The sequence below is a fragment of the Micromys minutus genome (assembly GCF_963924665.1).
Source record: "Micromys minutus genome assembly, chromosome: 9".
In the NCBI taxonomy this organism is placed as follows: Eukaryota; Metazoa; Chordata; class Mammalia; order Rodentia; family Muridae; genus Micromys; species Micromys minutus.
Genome location: NC_137978.1, coordinates 38680415 through 38696040, shown reverse-complemented (window position 1 = coordinate 38696040; position 15626 = coordinate 38680415). Strand labels below are relative to the sequence as shown.

The following is a 15626-nucleotide window of genomic DNA, read 5'->3' as shown; positions in this document are numbered from 1 at the left end:
GGCAAAAACAAACAGAAAACCAGCAATTTGGTACACTGTTCTGTCTTATATTTTACAAAAATAAATGTGAAACTATGTGACTTATGTTGTGATCTTTAAAGAGTTTGTAGAAATGGAAGAGGACTCAGAGAAAAGCAACCAAAAAGAACAGGAGGAGAAGGAGATGAGGAGGAGGGGGAGGCAGCGGCGGCAAAGGACTGGAGATAGTATGCATTTATTCTCTAATCCCAAGTGTTGAAGTACTTTGACAGCCATCTTGGCAATTAGAAATAAGTGTCTGAAATTTGGACTGTTCTGGGAAAATCTGCTGCAGAGATAATGTTAAAGCCAGACTACAGGAATCACAGACACTAATGTACGAATAATAGAGAGGCTTTGACTGGGGAGGGGATGTTCAGACCGTTCTACTGATGTGTTAGAGAGCACAGGAAAATATCCACACAGTTTCCTAAAGCAGAACCTCCCTGTTTTCTTTTCATCTGAAGAATATCAAAAGCATTTCTCAGCCAACAGTATGGCAGAGAATCTCGATGGACCCAAGGAAGAACCAGCCTGAGTTGCCAAGTCGGATAAGGAAGCCAACTGCCAAATCAGCTATCAGGGGAAGTTCCTAACACCCTGGTACCACTTGCTTAGACAGTTTAAGCAAGTGAGTTTTCTGGTAGGTCTTTTTTTTTTTTCTTTTAATCCTTTTTGCGTAACACATATCCTTTCAGTGAGCCGATTAATGGCCAGGTCATCTATCCCCAAAATACATTCATTTGTAACACACCTCCTCTTCCAATTTTACCCATGATTGCACAGGGTTCGTGAATTAAATAAAGCCTAGCCTTAGATAACCCGGCTATGTTTGTGAAGATTTCCTGGGACTCAGAGAAAATCCCTTGATAACCCTTTAGAACCACCTCTTTTATCAGGTCACGCGGCCAAGGGAACCCGGGTCTCCCTAGGTCTCTCCCATCCCCCTTGTTCCCCCCCTCAACCCTCCCCCCCCACCCCCCACCCCCCCCCGGCCCCTGCCGCGCAGGTGCGAAAGACCTCCTAGGCCACCCCGGCAGAGAGGGTGAAGGGGGGCCCTGGGAGGGGCGGGGGCGGGGGTGTTGCTAGGCTACCACGCTCTCCGCCCAGACCGGCCCACTTCTTCCGCAGGGGGCGCCTAGGGCCGAGCCCAGGCTTGCGGGGCTCCTGGAGCGGCCCTTTTCCGGACTTCTCCCCTCCGCTGGGCGGTGGCGCACGCCCGTGACGTCACAGGAGGCGGGGTCAGCGCGGCTGCCGGGTGCCGGAGGCGCCATTGGAGCCGGCTTGGCTTGGGAGCTGTAGCTGAAGAGTTGAATTCAGGGCCGTCTGTGCTGCAGTGTCTGCATCTGGTCTCTGGCCTTTCCGCAGGATGGCGTGCGGAGCGACACTGAAGCGGCCCATGGAGTTCGAGGCGGCGCTGCTGAGCCCCGGTTCCCCGAAGCGGCGACGCTGCGCCCCTCTGCCCGGCTCCACTCCGGGCCTCAGGCCCCCGGACTCCGAGCCGCCGCCGCTTCAGATGCAGACGCCGCCGGCGAGCCTCCAGCAGCCTGCCCCGCCCGGCAGCGAGCGTCGCCTTCCTACTCCGGGTAACCTGCGTTGCTGCTGCGGACTTGGCAGGAAGCCAGGCCGGGGCGTGGGGGGCGGGGAGGGTGCGGGGGTCGTGGACGCCGGCCGAATTCACCTCAGCACCCCATATCGGCCTTGGGAGAAAAAGGAACTGGGGTGCTGCTGGGCCCGGTTGCTTCCGGGGACGAGAGACATCCGGGAAGGGCAGTGGCCCCACAGCGTCGGTTTTCGGGTTTCCTGGAGCTGGAGCGTCTCGGGGGTGGGCACCAAGATGAGGTGGGGATACCCCAGGCCAACCGAAGACTCTTGGTGTCCCTGAAGCCCCTCCTGCCTCCCCTTGTGTGGAACCTCCCGGGAGATTCAGTGGGCCATGGAAAATTGGATTCTCCTCACGAACCCAGCCAAGAGTGGGGCGGGAGACGGATTAGAGGGGAAGGGGCGTGAGTGTACGTAGCGCCGCACTGTTCTGGAGCTTTTAGGGAAGAAATGATTAGTAGAATTCTTTAGGGAGCAGAAGCCATCCCAGTAGTCATGGAATATGATTCAACCAGACTATTTCTTAGAGGGACTGACCTTGTTTTATTGTATGGCTATTGTCTTGTTTCGAGTATGGTAGTTGGTTGGTAGTATTTGAGAATCCTTAATATACAAAGATTCAGTACTCAAAATTCAAATATCTAATACAGTGACTCGACTTGAGTAAGGGACTTCATTTTAGCCAAGGCAAAAGGAAGGACTCATGTGACAGTAAAAGATGCCTATCATATTGCAGTAGGAGGAGGGAAAGTGCTTCAGCATTCATATTCAGCAATTTTAAAGGGATCCCAGAAATAATCCCACTGAAGTGGATTTGGGAAAGTTATTTCTTTGTGGAAGTTTTTTCCCCTTTCTTGTTCCTCAAGCATTAAGAAAACCTGCAATCCCTTTAAATCATTTTTGCCTTACATCTTTCAGTCTCTGGTGCCTCTGGTTTTCATTTCCTCCTTCCTCTGCTAGCCACTCAAGGATACTGCTGCCACCCTCAGACCTCTCAAGCTTGATCTTCACACCTGTGTTCCCTTCTTAATCACTGTGGCTTTGCTCTTTCTGACCCCCCACCCCAATCTTTGCGTTTGTTAATCTGATAGATAGTCTTTTCCTTTGCTGGTTTGTGACAGTGTCTCACTCTCTAAGACTGGCCTGGAACTCACATTGTGGCCCAGGCCTGTCTTGAACTCAGCAGTCCTCCTGCCCCAGCTTCACAAGTGGCTGGAATTACAGACTTGTAACCCATCATGGCCGACTCCAAGAATTGTTTCTAAATAGAGTCTTACATCCATTACCTAGTCTGACCCATAATGCAGTCTCTTCAATTTAAACTCCCTGATGACTTAATGTTATATGTAGTCTTACACACAGAATGACTGAACACTTAGGTTTTTTCCTTGTTTGTTTTTATGAAGGACCCCCAAAGCAGCACAGGCAGGGCTGAGACAGGAAGATCCAGAGAGCTTAAAAATTCTACACCAGCCAGAGCCTCATAGGAAGAAGACCCCATTTCAAAACGGCAGAGCCAGAGATGTCTGTTTAAACAAAAATATTATTTCTTCAGTTCTTAACTTTCTGTACCATTTGTGTTGTGGTCCAACTGATCTCAGTTGTTTAATGATCATTTTAAAATGTATTCAAAGACTGAATATGGCAGAGTCTTGTAATGAGGTCTTTGTTATTGGGGATGCTGGCTTTGAAAACCAGAGCCTCAGTTTGCTCTGGGGAAACAAAATGCCCCGAACTGTTATATTTTTTTTAACTTTTTAATTTATTAAATACATCCCAAAACCTTGTTTTTTAATGCTTATTGGATTTTGGTTCTGTCCATCATGAAAGAAACATGAAGTATTAATGTATTGCTTAATGCTTTACCTTAAGTAGAACATGTCATCTGGATTCAGGATAAAATAGAAGTGTTGCTAGTTGCTCTACAGATAGATGAAGAGGGTTTGGTGTCCCATGCTGTAGTTTCAGCACTTGAGAAGCAAAAGCAGGAGTACTTACAAGCTCAGGGCCAGCCTGGTCTACATAATGAATTCCAAGCTACCCAGGGCTGATCCAGACAATATCTCAGAACACCAAATAACAATGATGTCATCTAAGGGGAAAATGAATTAACAGTGGGATTTAAAATTTTTTTTCCTCTCTTTTCCCTTTTTTTTGTGGGTGAGTTGGGGAAGACATAATCCAAGCTGGACTTGAAAGAATTCAGACAAGGAAGGGTGACCTTGAACTCTGAACCTCCTGAGCTCCGGTTTTCAGCCATGTGTTTGGTTTAGAGTCAGTCTGACTTTGAGTAGCATCCCATTTGTTATTGCTATGAATTTGAGCTTCTCTTCTTCCTACCCCTACCTCCTGTATACTGAGATTACAGACTCTGATTACTATGCTGCTTTAGGGCTGAGTTGGGGGGCAAGGCATTGAGACAAGTCTTGAGGTAGCCTAGTTGGTGAAGAACTCACAAAGCTTCACCCACCTCTGCCTCCTGAGGTGTGCTCCTCCATCCCACACATGAGGCTGAGTCTTGAAAGGTACTTCATTTTGTCTTGTAGTAGCTCAGAAACATTAATTTTAAGGAGGAATTTAGTCTGATAAATAACCTGGAAACTAAAAGCTAAATAATATAACGCGTTATACAGAAATTTGCATTGTTAAAAATAAAGTTTCCTTTTTTAGGTGGTCTTCAGAAGAAAATCACAACTGTTTTCCTCCTGTGTAAGAGAGGAACCTTAGCACTTTTAGCACTTTGGACTTGGTAGTGGATCCTACTAGCCTAGAAGTGTTTCCATTGTTCATTAGCTGCTCAGAGCCTTCTGCCCTCATACTTGTCCTTTCATGTTTCCTGGCAGTTGCTTACATCCTTGTGCTGAATGGATCTGGCAGGAATGCGCTTGAGGAGTAGGACTTTCCTATATGCAGGCATCTAGAGCCTCAATTTCATGATCTTGTTAAAGGAAATGTTACTGTGTTCTAGCATTTAGGCAGAGTTGGTTCACCGAGATGAACCACAACTGGACCGTACTGTAGCTGGCACTGTTACCAGCTCTGTGATTTTGATTCTCACTACCTGTTCAAATGACTTCCTAAAATTGCTCATAGCAAACAAAACTACATTATCACCACCTCCCACTCCTGACAAACATGGTTACAAAGCAGTTTGTTCTGGAACAATTTTAGTTGAGGACTATAATTTCCCGGTTTTTAGATAGGCCAATGTACTGCTCAGAATTTGTTATATAGGCCAGGATGGCCTTGACCTTTGCAGTGATCCTCCTGCCCCACCTCCCTATTAGAACCTAGGCATTCATCACCATGGATGCAGTCTCTGCTTTTGTTATTGGGGTGCTTTATATTATCTGAAAAAGGAGCACAGCATTATGTCACTGTATATAAAAACTTGAAACCCACATCCTTCTAGACGCTTGTCTCCAGGAGTAGTTTTATAGTTAGTTGCTAATTGGTGTTTCCTGCTTGTTAGCAAATTCAGTTTGTGATGACTGACTCAGAATAATCATTTGACTCCTAGCAAACATTGCAATAATACCACCTTTCTTTGTCTTTCCTGTACTGGATATTGAACATAAATCGCGTGAGAAGCCAGTGCTTTATCACTGAACTGTTTCCTCAGCTTTAACTTTTTTTTTTCTGTTTTTGTTTTGTTTTGTTTTTTGATGGGGGGTGTTGAGTCAGGGTTTCTCTTTGTTACAGCCCTGGCTGTCCTGGAGCTCACTTTAGAAAAGGCAGGCCTTGAACCAAGGAGATCCACCTGCCCCTGCCTCCCAAATGCTGGGATTGGAGGTGTGATTAGCTCTTGTTGAGCTGCTTAGGCTGGCTTTCAATTTACTCTCCCTTGTAGACTTGCCTTGGCCTCCAGAGAAGCTGGGATTGTGGGCTAGGCCTAGCTCTGAAATGTTTTGGTTTTGAGACCATGTCTGCCTCCAGAATATGTGTTTTGAGACAGAGTTTCACAGGGTCTCAAGTTGTGTTGGAAATTATTGAGTAGCCCAGGCTGACCTTGACCTACCAGTGATCCTCCTGTTTCTGTTTCCCAATCACTGAGATTATCAGCTTGGTTTTTCTTGGCTTTTTGTTTTTGGTTTTGTTTTGTTTTGTTTTGAGATGGTGTCTCAAACTGTTCTCAAACTCTGTGTAATACAAGATGACTTTGGGTGCCTGAATCTTCTGCCACCCACCTTCCAAGTGCTGGGCTTACAGGCATGGACTTGCCACCATACTCAGCTTCTTTTTTTCTTTAAGAATTTATTTTTATTTTAAAATGTGTGTGTGTGTGTGTCTGCCTGCCTGCATGCCTGCATGTGCAGGTGCCTACAGAGGCATTGGGGTCCTCTGGAACTAGAGTTACAGGTGGTTGATCTGCCTAAAATGTGTGTCCTGGAAACTGAACTCAGGTCCTGGGAAAACAGTGTTTCTTAACCTAAAAGCCATCTCTCTGGTCCTCTCAGAATCACTTTTTTTGGTTTTGGTTTGTTTGGTGTATGAGACAGGGTTTTTCTGTATAACAATCCTGACTGCCCTTAACCCACTTTGTAGACCAGGCTGGCCTTGAAATCACCGAGATCTACCTGTCTCTGCCTCTTCTGGAATTAAATGTTTGCACTACCATACCTGGCTCAGAAATACTTTTAATGAGCCTTGATAACCAATCCCAAACAGTAGCCCTCAACTCCTTCCCAGTGTTCAGGATGTTGCACATAATGCTTTTTTTTTTTTTTTTTTTTTTTGTCTACCATCTTCCCCAAAGATCTTTAAAGTCTTGTGGAACAAAACCTTAACTGTTAAAAGACCTTTAGTGATAAGCATAATACTGTGCTTTGTAGAAATGTAAAACTTGGACTGGAGAGATGGCTTAGTGGTTAAGAGCACTGACTGCTCTTCCAGAGGTCCTGAGTTCAATTCCCAGCAACCACATGGTGACTCAAAACCATCTGTAATGAGATCTGATGCCTCTTCTGTTGTGTCTGAAGACAGCTGCAGTGTATTCATATAAATACAAATAAATCTTAAAAAAGAAAGAAATGTAAAACTTAGCTGAGCTAAGGCAGGAGGATTGCTGTAAGTTAAGTCCAATATAGGCCACAATCTGAAACCATTTCTCAAAACAAACAAAAAAGGGCCAGACATGGTAACTCACACTTTTAATCTGAGTGCTTGGGAAACGGGATCGTCAGGAGGAATCATGGTCATCTCAGCTTTACAGCAAAGTCAAGGCCAGGGTAGGCTACATGAGAATAACAATGTGCTTTCTTTTACTTTAAATTGTACTAGTGAATCCAGCAAAATGCAGGTCTGACTTGCTTGCTTACCACAGGAAACTGGGTGATGGGCATAACCAGAATAACTTATTTTAGAAATTAAACTTTTAAGATGTATTTGTTTTTATTTTATGCATATGAGTGTTTGCACACAGACATTTTTGTACACAGGGCCATCTCACCAGCTCTGTAGTCAGAATAAGAACTATGTCTTGAGCTGTATGACTGGTTCATGCACTGTAACATTTACCTGCTAACATGCGGATGAGGAAGAGATTGTGAGCTGTATGATTAAGGGGATATTTGGTCAGAATATTATCTTTGAGCCTATCTTCTCAAGAAAGTTTGTGGGTGGAAAGTTTGAAGAAATGACCATAAGATGAATGTTCAAGTTCATTTTCTCTTTTTACTAGAACAAATTTTTCAGAACATAAAACAAGAATATAATCGTTACCAGAGGTGGAGGCATTTAGAAGTTGTTCTCAGTCAGAGTGAAGCTTGTACTTCAGAAAGCCAACCTTCCTCCTCGGCACTTACTGCACCAAGTTCTCCAGGTAAGCATACTTGGGTGTTACAAATCTATGTTCAGAGTTTGTGAGCTGGTTTGGTGGTGCACACCTGCAATCCTAGCATATTTTGGAGGCTAGAGCCTGGATTGTGCATTTGAGACAAGCTAGTGATGCCTAGCAAGACCCTGACTGAAAAGAGTTCGTTTCTCTCTAACTGCTGTGTTGCTTTTCCTTCCCGTGACAATGTACCAGACAGAAGCAACTTCAGGCAGGATGGCCTGATTTTGGCTCATGGTTTCGAATGGTATTGTCCTTTGTGGAGCCAGAGGCATGGTGAAATATGGCTCAGTTCCTGCAGTGAGCCTGTGGTTTCCTCTTTATATGGTATAGACCAGGAAATGGGGGTGACATGGGACCAGATGCAGATAAATACTTCAAATGCCTTGTCCCAGTGACCTATTTGCACCTGTCAGGCCTCACCTTTTAAGACACAACAGCCTTCAAAATAATGCCACAAGCTAGGAAACAGGCACTTAAAACATTGACTATGGAGGATGTTGTAGATTCAAACCAAAATATGGACCTAAGTTATTTCTTATATAAACCTACTAATTAAGTCTTAGGAAGAGGACTGGAGAGATGGCTCAGTGGTTAAGAGCACTGACTGCTCTTCCAGAGGTCCTGAGTTCAAATCCCAGCAACCACATGGTGGCTCACAACCATCTGTAAACCGATCCCCTCTTCTGGTGCGTCTGAAGACAGCAACAGTGTACAATAAATAAATCTTTTTTTAAAAAGAAAGTCTTAGGAAGAAAATATTTCACTTTGAAGTTTTTGCTTTTGGCTTGGACAAGTTGTTAATAAGATATTTTCACATTTGGCCCTGGCTAGCCTGGATCTCCCAGAGATCCTCTTATCTTTGTCTCCTGAGCACTGGAATTAGAGTTGTGTCACCGAGCCTGGCCATGTTGTGTTGTCTAGACAAAGCCTTAGTATATATCCTTGGCTGGTCTGAAGGGTATATAAGTACACTGTAGCTGTCTTCATCCACTCCAGAAGAGGGCATCAGATCTCATAGTTGTGAGCCACCATGTGGTTGCTGAGATTTGAACTCAGGACCTCTGGAAGAGCAGTCAGTGCTCTTAACCGTTGAGCCATCATGAGCTATTCCTCCTAACAAGGTTTAAGATCTATAGCTCTTAGGCATTAAGGTGCGTAAGTAGTAGTCACATGTGGCTGCTACATTGGCTTGCAACTATAGGAAATGTGTTTTAGAAAGTTCTCTTGGACAGTCCTGCTTTGTAACCTTGACATGTGGTTTGTGGGGGCTATGCTCAAAAATCTCAGGATTTGATGTTGTCTTTGTCACTTAGTGAACTAGACTTGCCTGCTATGTCCCTATACTGGTCAGCAGGCCAGTGTTGCCAACCTCTAAAAAAGTGTTTCCTCAAAGTATTAAATTTCTTAACAGTTTAAAATTTAAACATTATCTTGCTTAAAAGTATTGACTAAGACCTGGCTATGTCAGCACTCAGGAAGCAGTGTCAGACAAATTAGGCAGATCTTCATGAATTCAAGACCAGCCTGAATTACATCGTGAGTTCCAGACAGCCAAGGCTATAGAGAGACCCTGATTTTTTTTTTTTTTTAAAGGGGTTAGGGTTGTAGAAAGAGAAGTGAAACAGAGAAGATTGTCTCCTGATAAATTAGTGATTTCGAGTTGGTTGGTGGGCAGGAAGAGTAAAGAGCTGTTTAGTGGATAAAGGTGTTTTACTTTGAGGGTGGTAGGAATGTTTTAGAACGAGAGGGAGTTGCACAACATGATGATCATACTGAATGCCACTGAAATGCTCACTTCGAAATGGTTAATTCCATGTTTCATGAATTACTCTGCAGTGCTGAGAATCAAATCCAGAGCCTTATGCAAAAATGATCTACTACTAGCTGCACTGCCAGCTCCCTTCTCCAAATACTATTTTAATTTTTATTTATTTTCTTTGTGTGTGGGTGTTTTGCCTGCATGTATGATCCAATACTATATGAGTGCCTAGTGCCAACAGAGGCTAAAAGAGAGCATCAAATCCTCTGGAGCTGGAATTAGATGGTTATAAGCAGCCATGTGGGTGTTTGGAACTGAACCAGGGTCTTCTAGAATTGTGCCAGTGCGTGCTGTTAATTGCTGAACCATCACTCCAGCCTCTTAAATATTGTTATTATTTATTTAGCCCTAGAACTCTTTTTAGACCAGGCTATCCTTGAAATCACAGAGATCCACCTTCCTTGAGTACTGGGATTAAAGGTGTGCACCACACCCACTTATGGAAATGTTATTTTAATGAAGCAGGAATCTTTTTAAAGATTTACATACACACACACACACATATACATACATGTATACACATACATGCATACATACATACACACTGTCACTGTTTTCAGACACACCAGAACAGGGCATCAGATCTCATTATAGATGGTTGTGAGCCACCATGTGGTTGCTGGGAATTGAACTCAGGATTTCTGGAAGAGCAGTCAGTGCTCTTAACCACTGAGCCATCTCTCCAGCCCATGAGACAGGAATCTTAAAGCTTTAGAGAGCAAGGGTGAAGTTTGTTGTTTTGTTTTTTAATTTGGGAACATATCTTACTAAATTGTTCAAAATTTGTTTTCATAAATTCTTACTTCATACTCCATAGGATCTGGGATCCTGTGAGTCAATATGGAAATAAATATTTTTGAAATATGTAGATTTAACCTGATAAGGATTTTTATTACATTTATTATGTTGGGAGGCAGATGTACTTAACATAACATGCATGTGGTGGTCAGAGGACAACTGTAGGAATTGGTTCTCTCCATACACAGTCTGGGTTCACTCAGACTCAGGCCTTGGTGGAAAATGCCTTTACCCACTGAGTCATCTCACTGGCCCAGGAGTTTTAAAGTGGTAGAAAATGTGAATAGAGAAATGATTACAGATAATGGGTGGCCTAGTGTTTTGGTCCTGTTTCATTTGTAAAGGAAAAAAAAATACTTTGTTTAGTTTAAGAAAAACCACAGGGTCTGTTGTTTCAGGTGGTGAGTAGCTTAATGGGGGTGGAGAAAGAGTCTAGACTAACTTGTGAGGATAGGCTGGGCTGTGGCTTGATCTTTATGCTGATCTGTAAGGCTGCTGGTGAAGCAGCAGCCGGAAGTCCTGTGGTTCTGTTACTCCAATCCCTAGCTCCAACATCAGGCTATAATAATCATGCTGTTGCTTGCTTCATTTGGCCTCACTCCCAGGGCAGAAGCTAACCTTTATCCCTCCCATTTTTGCTGAGTACTCTGCACATGATTGATAAAAGCTAATTCACATCTGAAATTGTAGCTCCCAAAAAGCTGAAAATTACAGTTTTGATGTTTATGCCCTTTGCTAGTAAGGTGACTAGGAAAACTGAAAGACACTTGGGTAAGAGTCATTGAGACTTTAATTCCTGATCTGCTGGCTTCATTTTGGCAGTGCTGCATTTATAGGAGTCTGATTAATCACAAGAGGAGCATGAGTTAATAAAGGTATATGCCTGGCTAGAAATGTGGCTCAGTTGGTAGACTGAATTCCAGGACAGCCAAGGTTCTATACAAAGAAACCCTGTCTCAAAACAAAAGCCAGATGCAAGCTCACATTTGTAATTTTATCACTTAGAGAGGTGGAAATAGATAGGCAAGCTCTACAGGGCTTGCTGAACAGCAGGCTAGCCCATCTAAAGCTAAGAATATTTATATAAAGGTTGTTAATTCTGAACCACAGAACTGGAATGTGTTGTGTGAAGAAGATTTATCTTTTTGGGGATATAAGCAATTTGGGGTCTGGGTTGAGCCTAATACTAGGCAAATGCTTTACCCATCTTTTATATTTATTTAGGGATAAGGTCTTGTTAAGTTTCCCATCTGTGCCTTAAACTCTTCTTGCCTTTAGCCTTGCTGGGGTTATAAGTATGTGCTTATATTTATGTTTTATATTTGTATATTAGTACCCAGCTTATATTTATGTTTTTGCTAGGTGCTTTCTGGATGAAGAAGGACCAGCCCACCTTTACCCTTCGACAAGTGGGGATAATATGTGAGCGTCTCTTAAAAGACTATGAAGACAAAGTTCGGGAGGAGTATGAGCAGATCCTCAGTACCAAGCTCGCAGGTAGTCTGAGACATGGGGTGTTGATGCTGTTGGCACAGCTCAGAAAAAGAGGGCTTCTTGCAGGAGCTGTTATGGGATTGTGAGCGCTGAGGCTACTCTTTGGTGCTACCATGGTGTTATTTTTGTATCATATGAAAGAACTCATTTGCATTTCTGAAAGTAGATAAGCCAAGCTCTTCTTGTGAGAATTTTCCAAAAGTACAGGCATTGAGTGGGCCACCAGCTGTCGAACAGGTGGTTGGCCTATGGTACTGACTTCCTAACAGGTGTCAGATTGGTACAATGCAGTGTCACCAGCATGTTCCAACTTCTGCATGAGAGTCACTTTGTTGATGTATAAATTGAGCACTACGTTTGGGAGGTATAATGGAGAAAAGCAGGTATAGGTCAGCTGAGGCTAGAGAACAGGTGTTTAGCATGGCAGGTGGAGCCCTGTGTGATGAAGAACAGTAGCAGAGACTAGAGAGTGCCTCAGCTCTTAGGGCTTTCTTATCCCAAGAGGATCTGAGTTCAACACCCATGTTGGATGGCTCAAGACTGCCTATCACTACAGCTACAGCTGATCCAGCACTCAGGCACCTGCACTCAAATGTGCATACCAGCAAACACGTGCCCCATGTATAGATACACACAATTTTAAAAAATAGTGATAAACCCGGAGCTTACTGTGTGGACCAAACTAGCTTCAAACTCAGAGATTCTCCTCTGTCCAGTCCCCTCAAAAAATGGGATTCCAAGCATGATCCCCCATGCTTAGCTTTTTTTTCCTCTTTGCTTTCTCAGTTGGGAATCTGCTGTACGCATTTGCTTCTGCAGGTCCTCTTACTGATCCCACTTGCTCATGTTTTTATTTCATAATGACAGGACTTCTGAAATCCAGGCTTAGATATCTCTGCTGTGAAGCCAAAGTATATATTCTTTCTTATATCTTCACAGAACAGTATGAATCATTTGTGAAGTTCACGCATGATCAGATCATGCGGCGATATGGGACAAGGCCAACAAGCTGTAAGTATACCACATTTTTCTCTAAAATGTCTAGTTCTAAGAACACGATTTTGCTTGGGAATATTTTGTGTCCTGAGAGCAAAAGGCCCTTGATTGTTGCTCTTGCAGAGGGCCTAAGGCTTTTCACGTGGGTTCCCAGCACCCATATGGTGGCTCACAACCATCTATAATTTCAGTTCCAGGAGATCTGATACCTCCAAGGGCCCTGGCACACACACAAGACACAAACATATATGCAGGCAAACAGTCATGCACATAAATAAATCAGTCTAAAAGATAACTATTTTATAGGCCCTATAAAGTGAAATGGCTAAGAATCCAGCACAAGTCAAACCAACAAATCTTAATTTTGCATAATCCTCACAATATCCTGTGAGGTGCAACTTGTAATATCAACCCCATTTTATTGATAAGGACAATACTTAGGAATGTTAGATAATTTGCTCAAGTTTCTGTAGTTAGCCAAGATTGCTACCTACAGTCATCTGTCCCTGAACACTGGTCTTTTTAATATTTTTTCCTCAGAAATGTAGTTCTAGTTAGTTGATGATACTGATTTGAAGTACTTTCTTAAATTCTTGAAGTTTGGTACTTTTGAAGTGGTAGCTCCTGTTTGATCGTTTACAAGTGTGAGACTGTGTCTTCATTGTTTCTATTTGTCTTTTAATCCTAATTTGCAGATGTATCCTGAAGCCTTTTTGCCTATCTGGGTACCATGTGTGACCTCAAGAGATGGCTGCTGTACACTTTTTGCAACTGGTTTGATATCACATTTCAGCTCCAACTTTGCATCCTGAGAACACTTAATGTTTCTGCAGGTCCATTTTATACAACTTGAAAGACCTTAAAACTTTCTGGTTGCCACAAGCATATCTTTCTTTTCTGCTCATCCACTAAACAGCTGTGCCCTACTGTGATAGGTTTTCCAGACAAAAGTACCTGGAACAGCAGTTTAGCAAAGAATGCCTTCAGTGGCACTCAACACGTGGAGTCTCCCCAAGCACAGCTCTGTGAGAAGTGTGAGTGTGTGCGTGTGTGTGTGTGTGTGTGTGTGTTTTAAGTTATTATTTGTATTGTGCAAAACTTTTTTTGATCTTGGGGATTCTGGCTGTGAATTTGATGCACGACAATTATGGTTGAAAACATTTTCTTGGTCTACAGAAGATCATTAATGTTTGGTGACCATAGAAATTGTAACAGTGGGTTGTTTATGTGTAGGTATTATCATTAAATACAGGGACTGTTTCCAGGCACAGAATTTGAATTGTAAGTTAGGATGGACATTAGATGTGATTGTGATAATATAGGGAAGGTCTGCAGTCCTGAATCTGCAAATATGTGGTGAGAAGTTAGAACAAACTGGAGACGGGCCATCAGTCCATGGACTCTGCCTAGCTGTGCTGGAAAAATACTTTGGACTCCAAGCCTTAAAATACCCTGTGGAGTCTGAGCTCACCTCATTCATACAGTCACGGAGCTCCCTGGATGCAGAACTTCTACTGAGTAAAGATCTCCCCTGGAGCGGAACATCAGGGTGTGCTCGGAACGTGTTACGGGAGTGTGGGGGCTGGGCCAGGCTCGCTGCACTGCTACTTGGGAGGAGCCACTCAACTTCACATCAGTTTCAACATAGAATCTGGATCCTTTGTCCAGGTTCCCCCAAACTCTCCTAAGGTGTCCGTGTTCAACTGTTAGAGCTTGGTTTTGGCAATCCCCTGCCTGAAGTTGCTTATTGGCTGCTCTTTGCCTTGGTCCCAAGGCTGTGAGCAGAAAGCAGCCTCTGTTTTGAGGAGGTGGGAGTTAAGTATACATTTATTTTTACTGTGACTTGTTCAGGACCACATTTTACAAAATGCCTTGTTTCCTTTACTATTGTTTGGAAAGGAAAGTTTTATGAAAACTGTTTTAGTTTGAATATAGAATAGTTTTATTAATTACGGCTTTATTTTGGAAAAAATCTTGAGTTTTAATTCAAATGTTTGCCAATACCTTCCAAAGTAAGGTGATATTCAGAGACAGTTGTTGTGATCAGCTGACTTGCGGACATTTCTGGGGTATTCACATTTGAAGATTCCTTATTAATGAATGTCTTTGACTTAAATCTAACCAAAAACTGCAACATTATTCTTTGTACATTTTCATTATAGTGTTAACAAGCTTAGTTGCAAACAAATAAAATACTTAAGCTATTTGTTTACCTTGCCTTCTTGATACTGTGATGATGTTATTAGTTCATAACTCTATAAGGCTGCTATAACCATTTCCACAGCTCAACAACCTGTTGGAGATTTACAGACTTTAGAGCCCACCAGTGCTCTTTAATAATTAAAGACTGACTGACTCACCTAAAGAACAGTTTGTTTCATCTCTTCTTTCTCTAGTAGTTCCTCGTTCCCTGAAGAGGAGCCATGGTAGTAGCTGTTGTGTGGGGGCTAAAGGCCTGTGGGGCTGCCAAGACCTGAAGGCTGCTTATGCCAAGGCCTATTAGACACCACAGTGCTGTACTTTCTTACAAAGCATTTTGTCCAGTGGCTTCTGCCACCCTCTGCTAACAGTGCCTGCAGGCTGTTTTTAGGTTATCCTTTGGGACCACTGAGTATGATACCACTGTGGTTGGCATTAGGGGAATGTGGATACACATTTGGGGACCTGGAAGCCTGTGGGTCTTTGAATTTCAAGGTCATCCTTGGCTATAGCATTCAAGGCTAGCCTGAACTGTGTGAGTACATGAGACCCTGTATGTATATGTATGCATGTATGTATGTGCATATTTGCACGAGAGAGAGAGAGAGAGAGAGAGAGAGTGTGTGTGTGTGTGTGTGTGTGTGTATGAGTGCATGTATGTTTTAGCTTCACTTTGACTTCTAGGGCTAGAACTTAGGGTACTTCCCAGGAAGGGAAATTCCATTGTCCTATGGAAATCCTGACTTAAAAACTGGGCTGGAGAGATAGCTCAGTGATTAAAAGAGCACTGACTACTCTTCCAAAGGTCCCAGCAACCACATGGTGGCTCACAACCATCTGTAAAGGATGCATTGGAATGTGTGA

The 15626-nt window shown here is 43.2% G+C and overlaps 1 protein-coding gene across 1 annotated transcript; it reads left to right on the top strand.

Moving 5' to 3' along the window:
* The first annotated feature begins 1291 nt into the window (after positions 1-1291).
* Positions 1292-14910, top strand: AKIRIN1 (akirin 1). The gene is made up of 5 exons (XM_080921199.1): positions 1292-1604; positions 7301-7441; positions 11436-11570; positions 12507-12578; positions 13259-14910. Exons 1-5 carry the CDS (start codon positions 1388-1390, stop codon positions 13267-13269), a joined length of 576 nt encoding a protein of 191 aa, XP_080777325.1. The 5' UTR covers positions 1292-1387; the 3' UTR covers positions 13270-14910.
* Positions 14911-15626: the final 716 nt, after the last annotated feature.

Bases quoted from the DNA above. Each gene is read 5' to 3' on its own strand.
- AKIRIN1 (XM_080921199.1), top strand. From the start codon at position 1,388: ATGGCGTGCGGAGCGACACTGAAGCGGCCCATGGAGTTCGAGGCGGCG. The intron at 1,605-7,300 runs GTAACCTGCGTT...TCTTTTTACTAG, and splicing joins GCGTCGCCTTCCTACTCCGG to AACAAATTTTTCAGAACATA. The intron at 7,442-11,435 runs GTAAGCATACTT...TGTTTTTGCTAG, and splicing joins TACTGCACCAAGTTCTCCAG to GTGCTTTCTGGATGAAGAAG.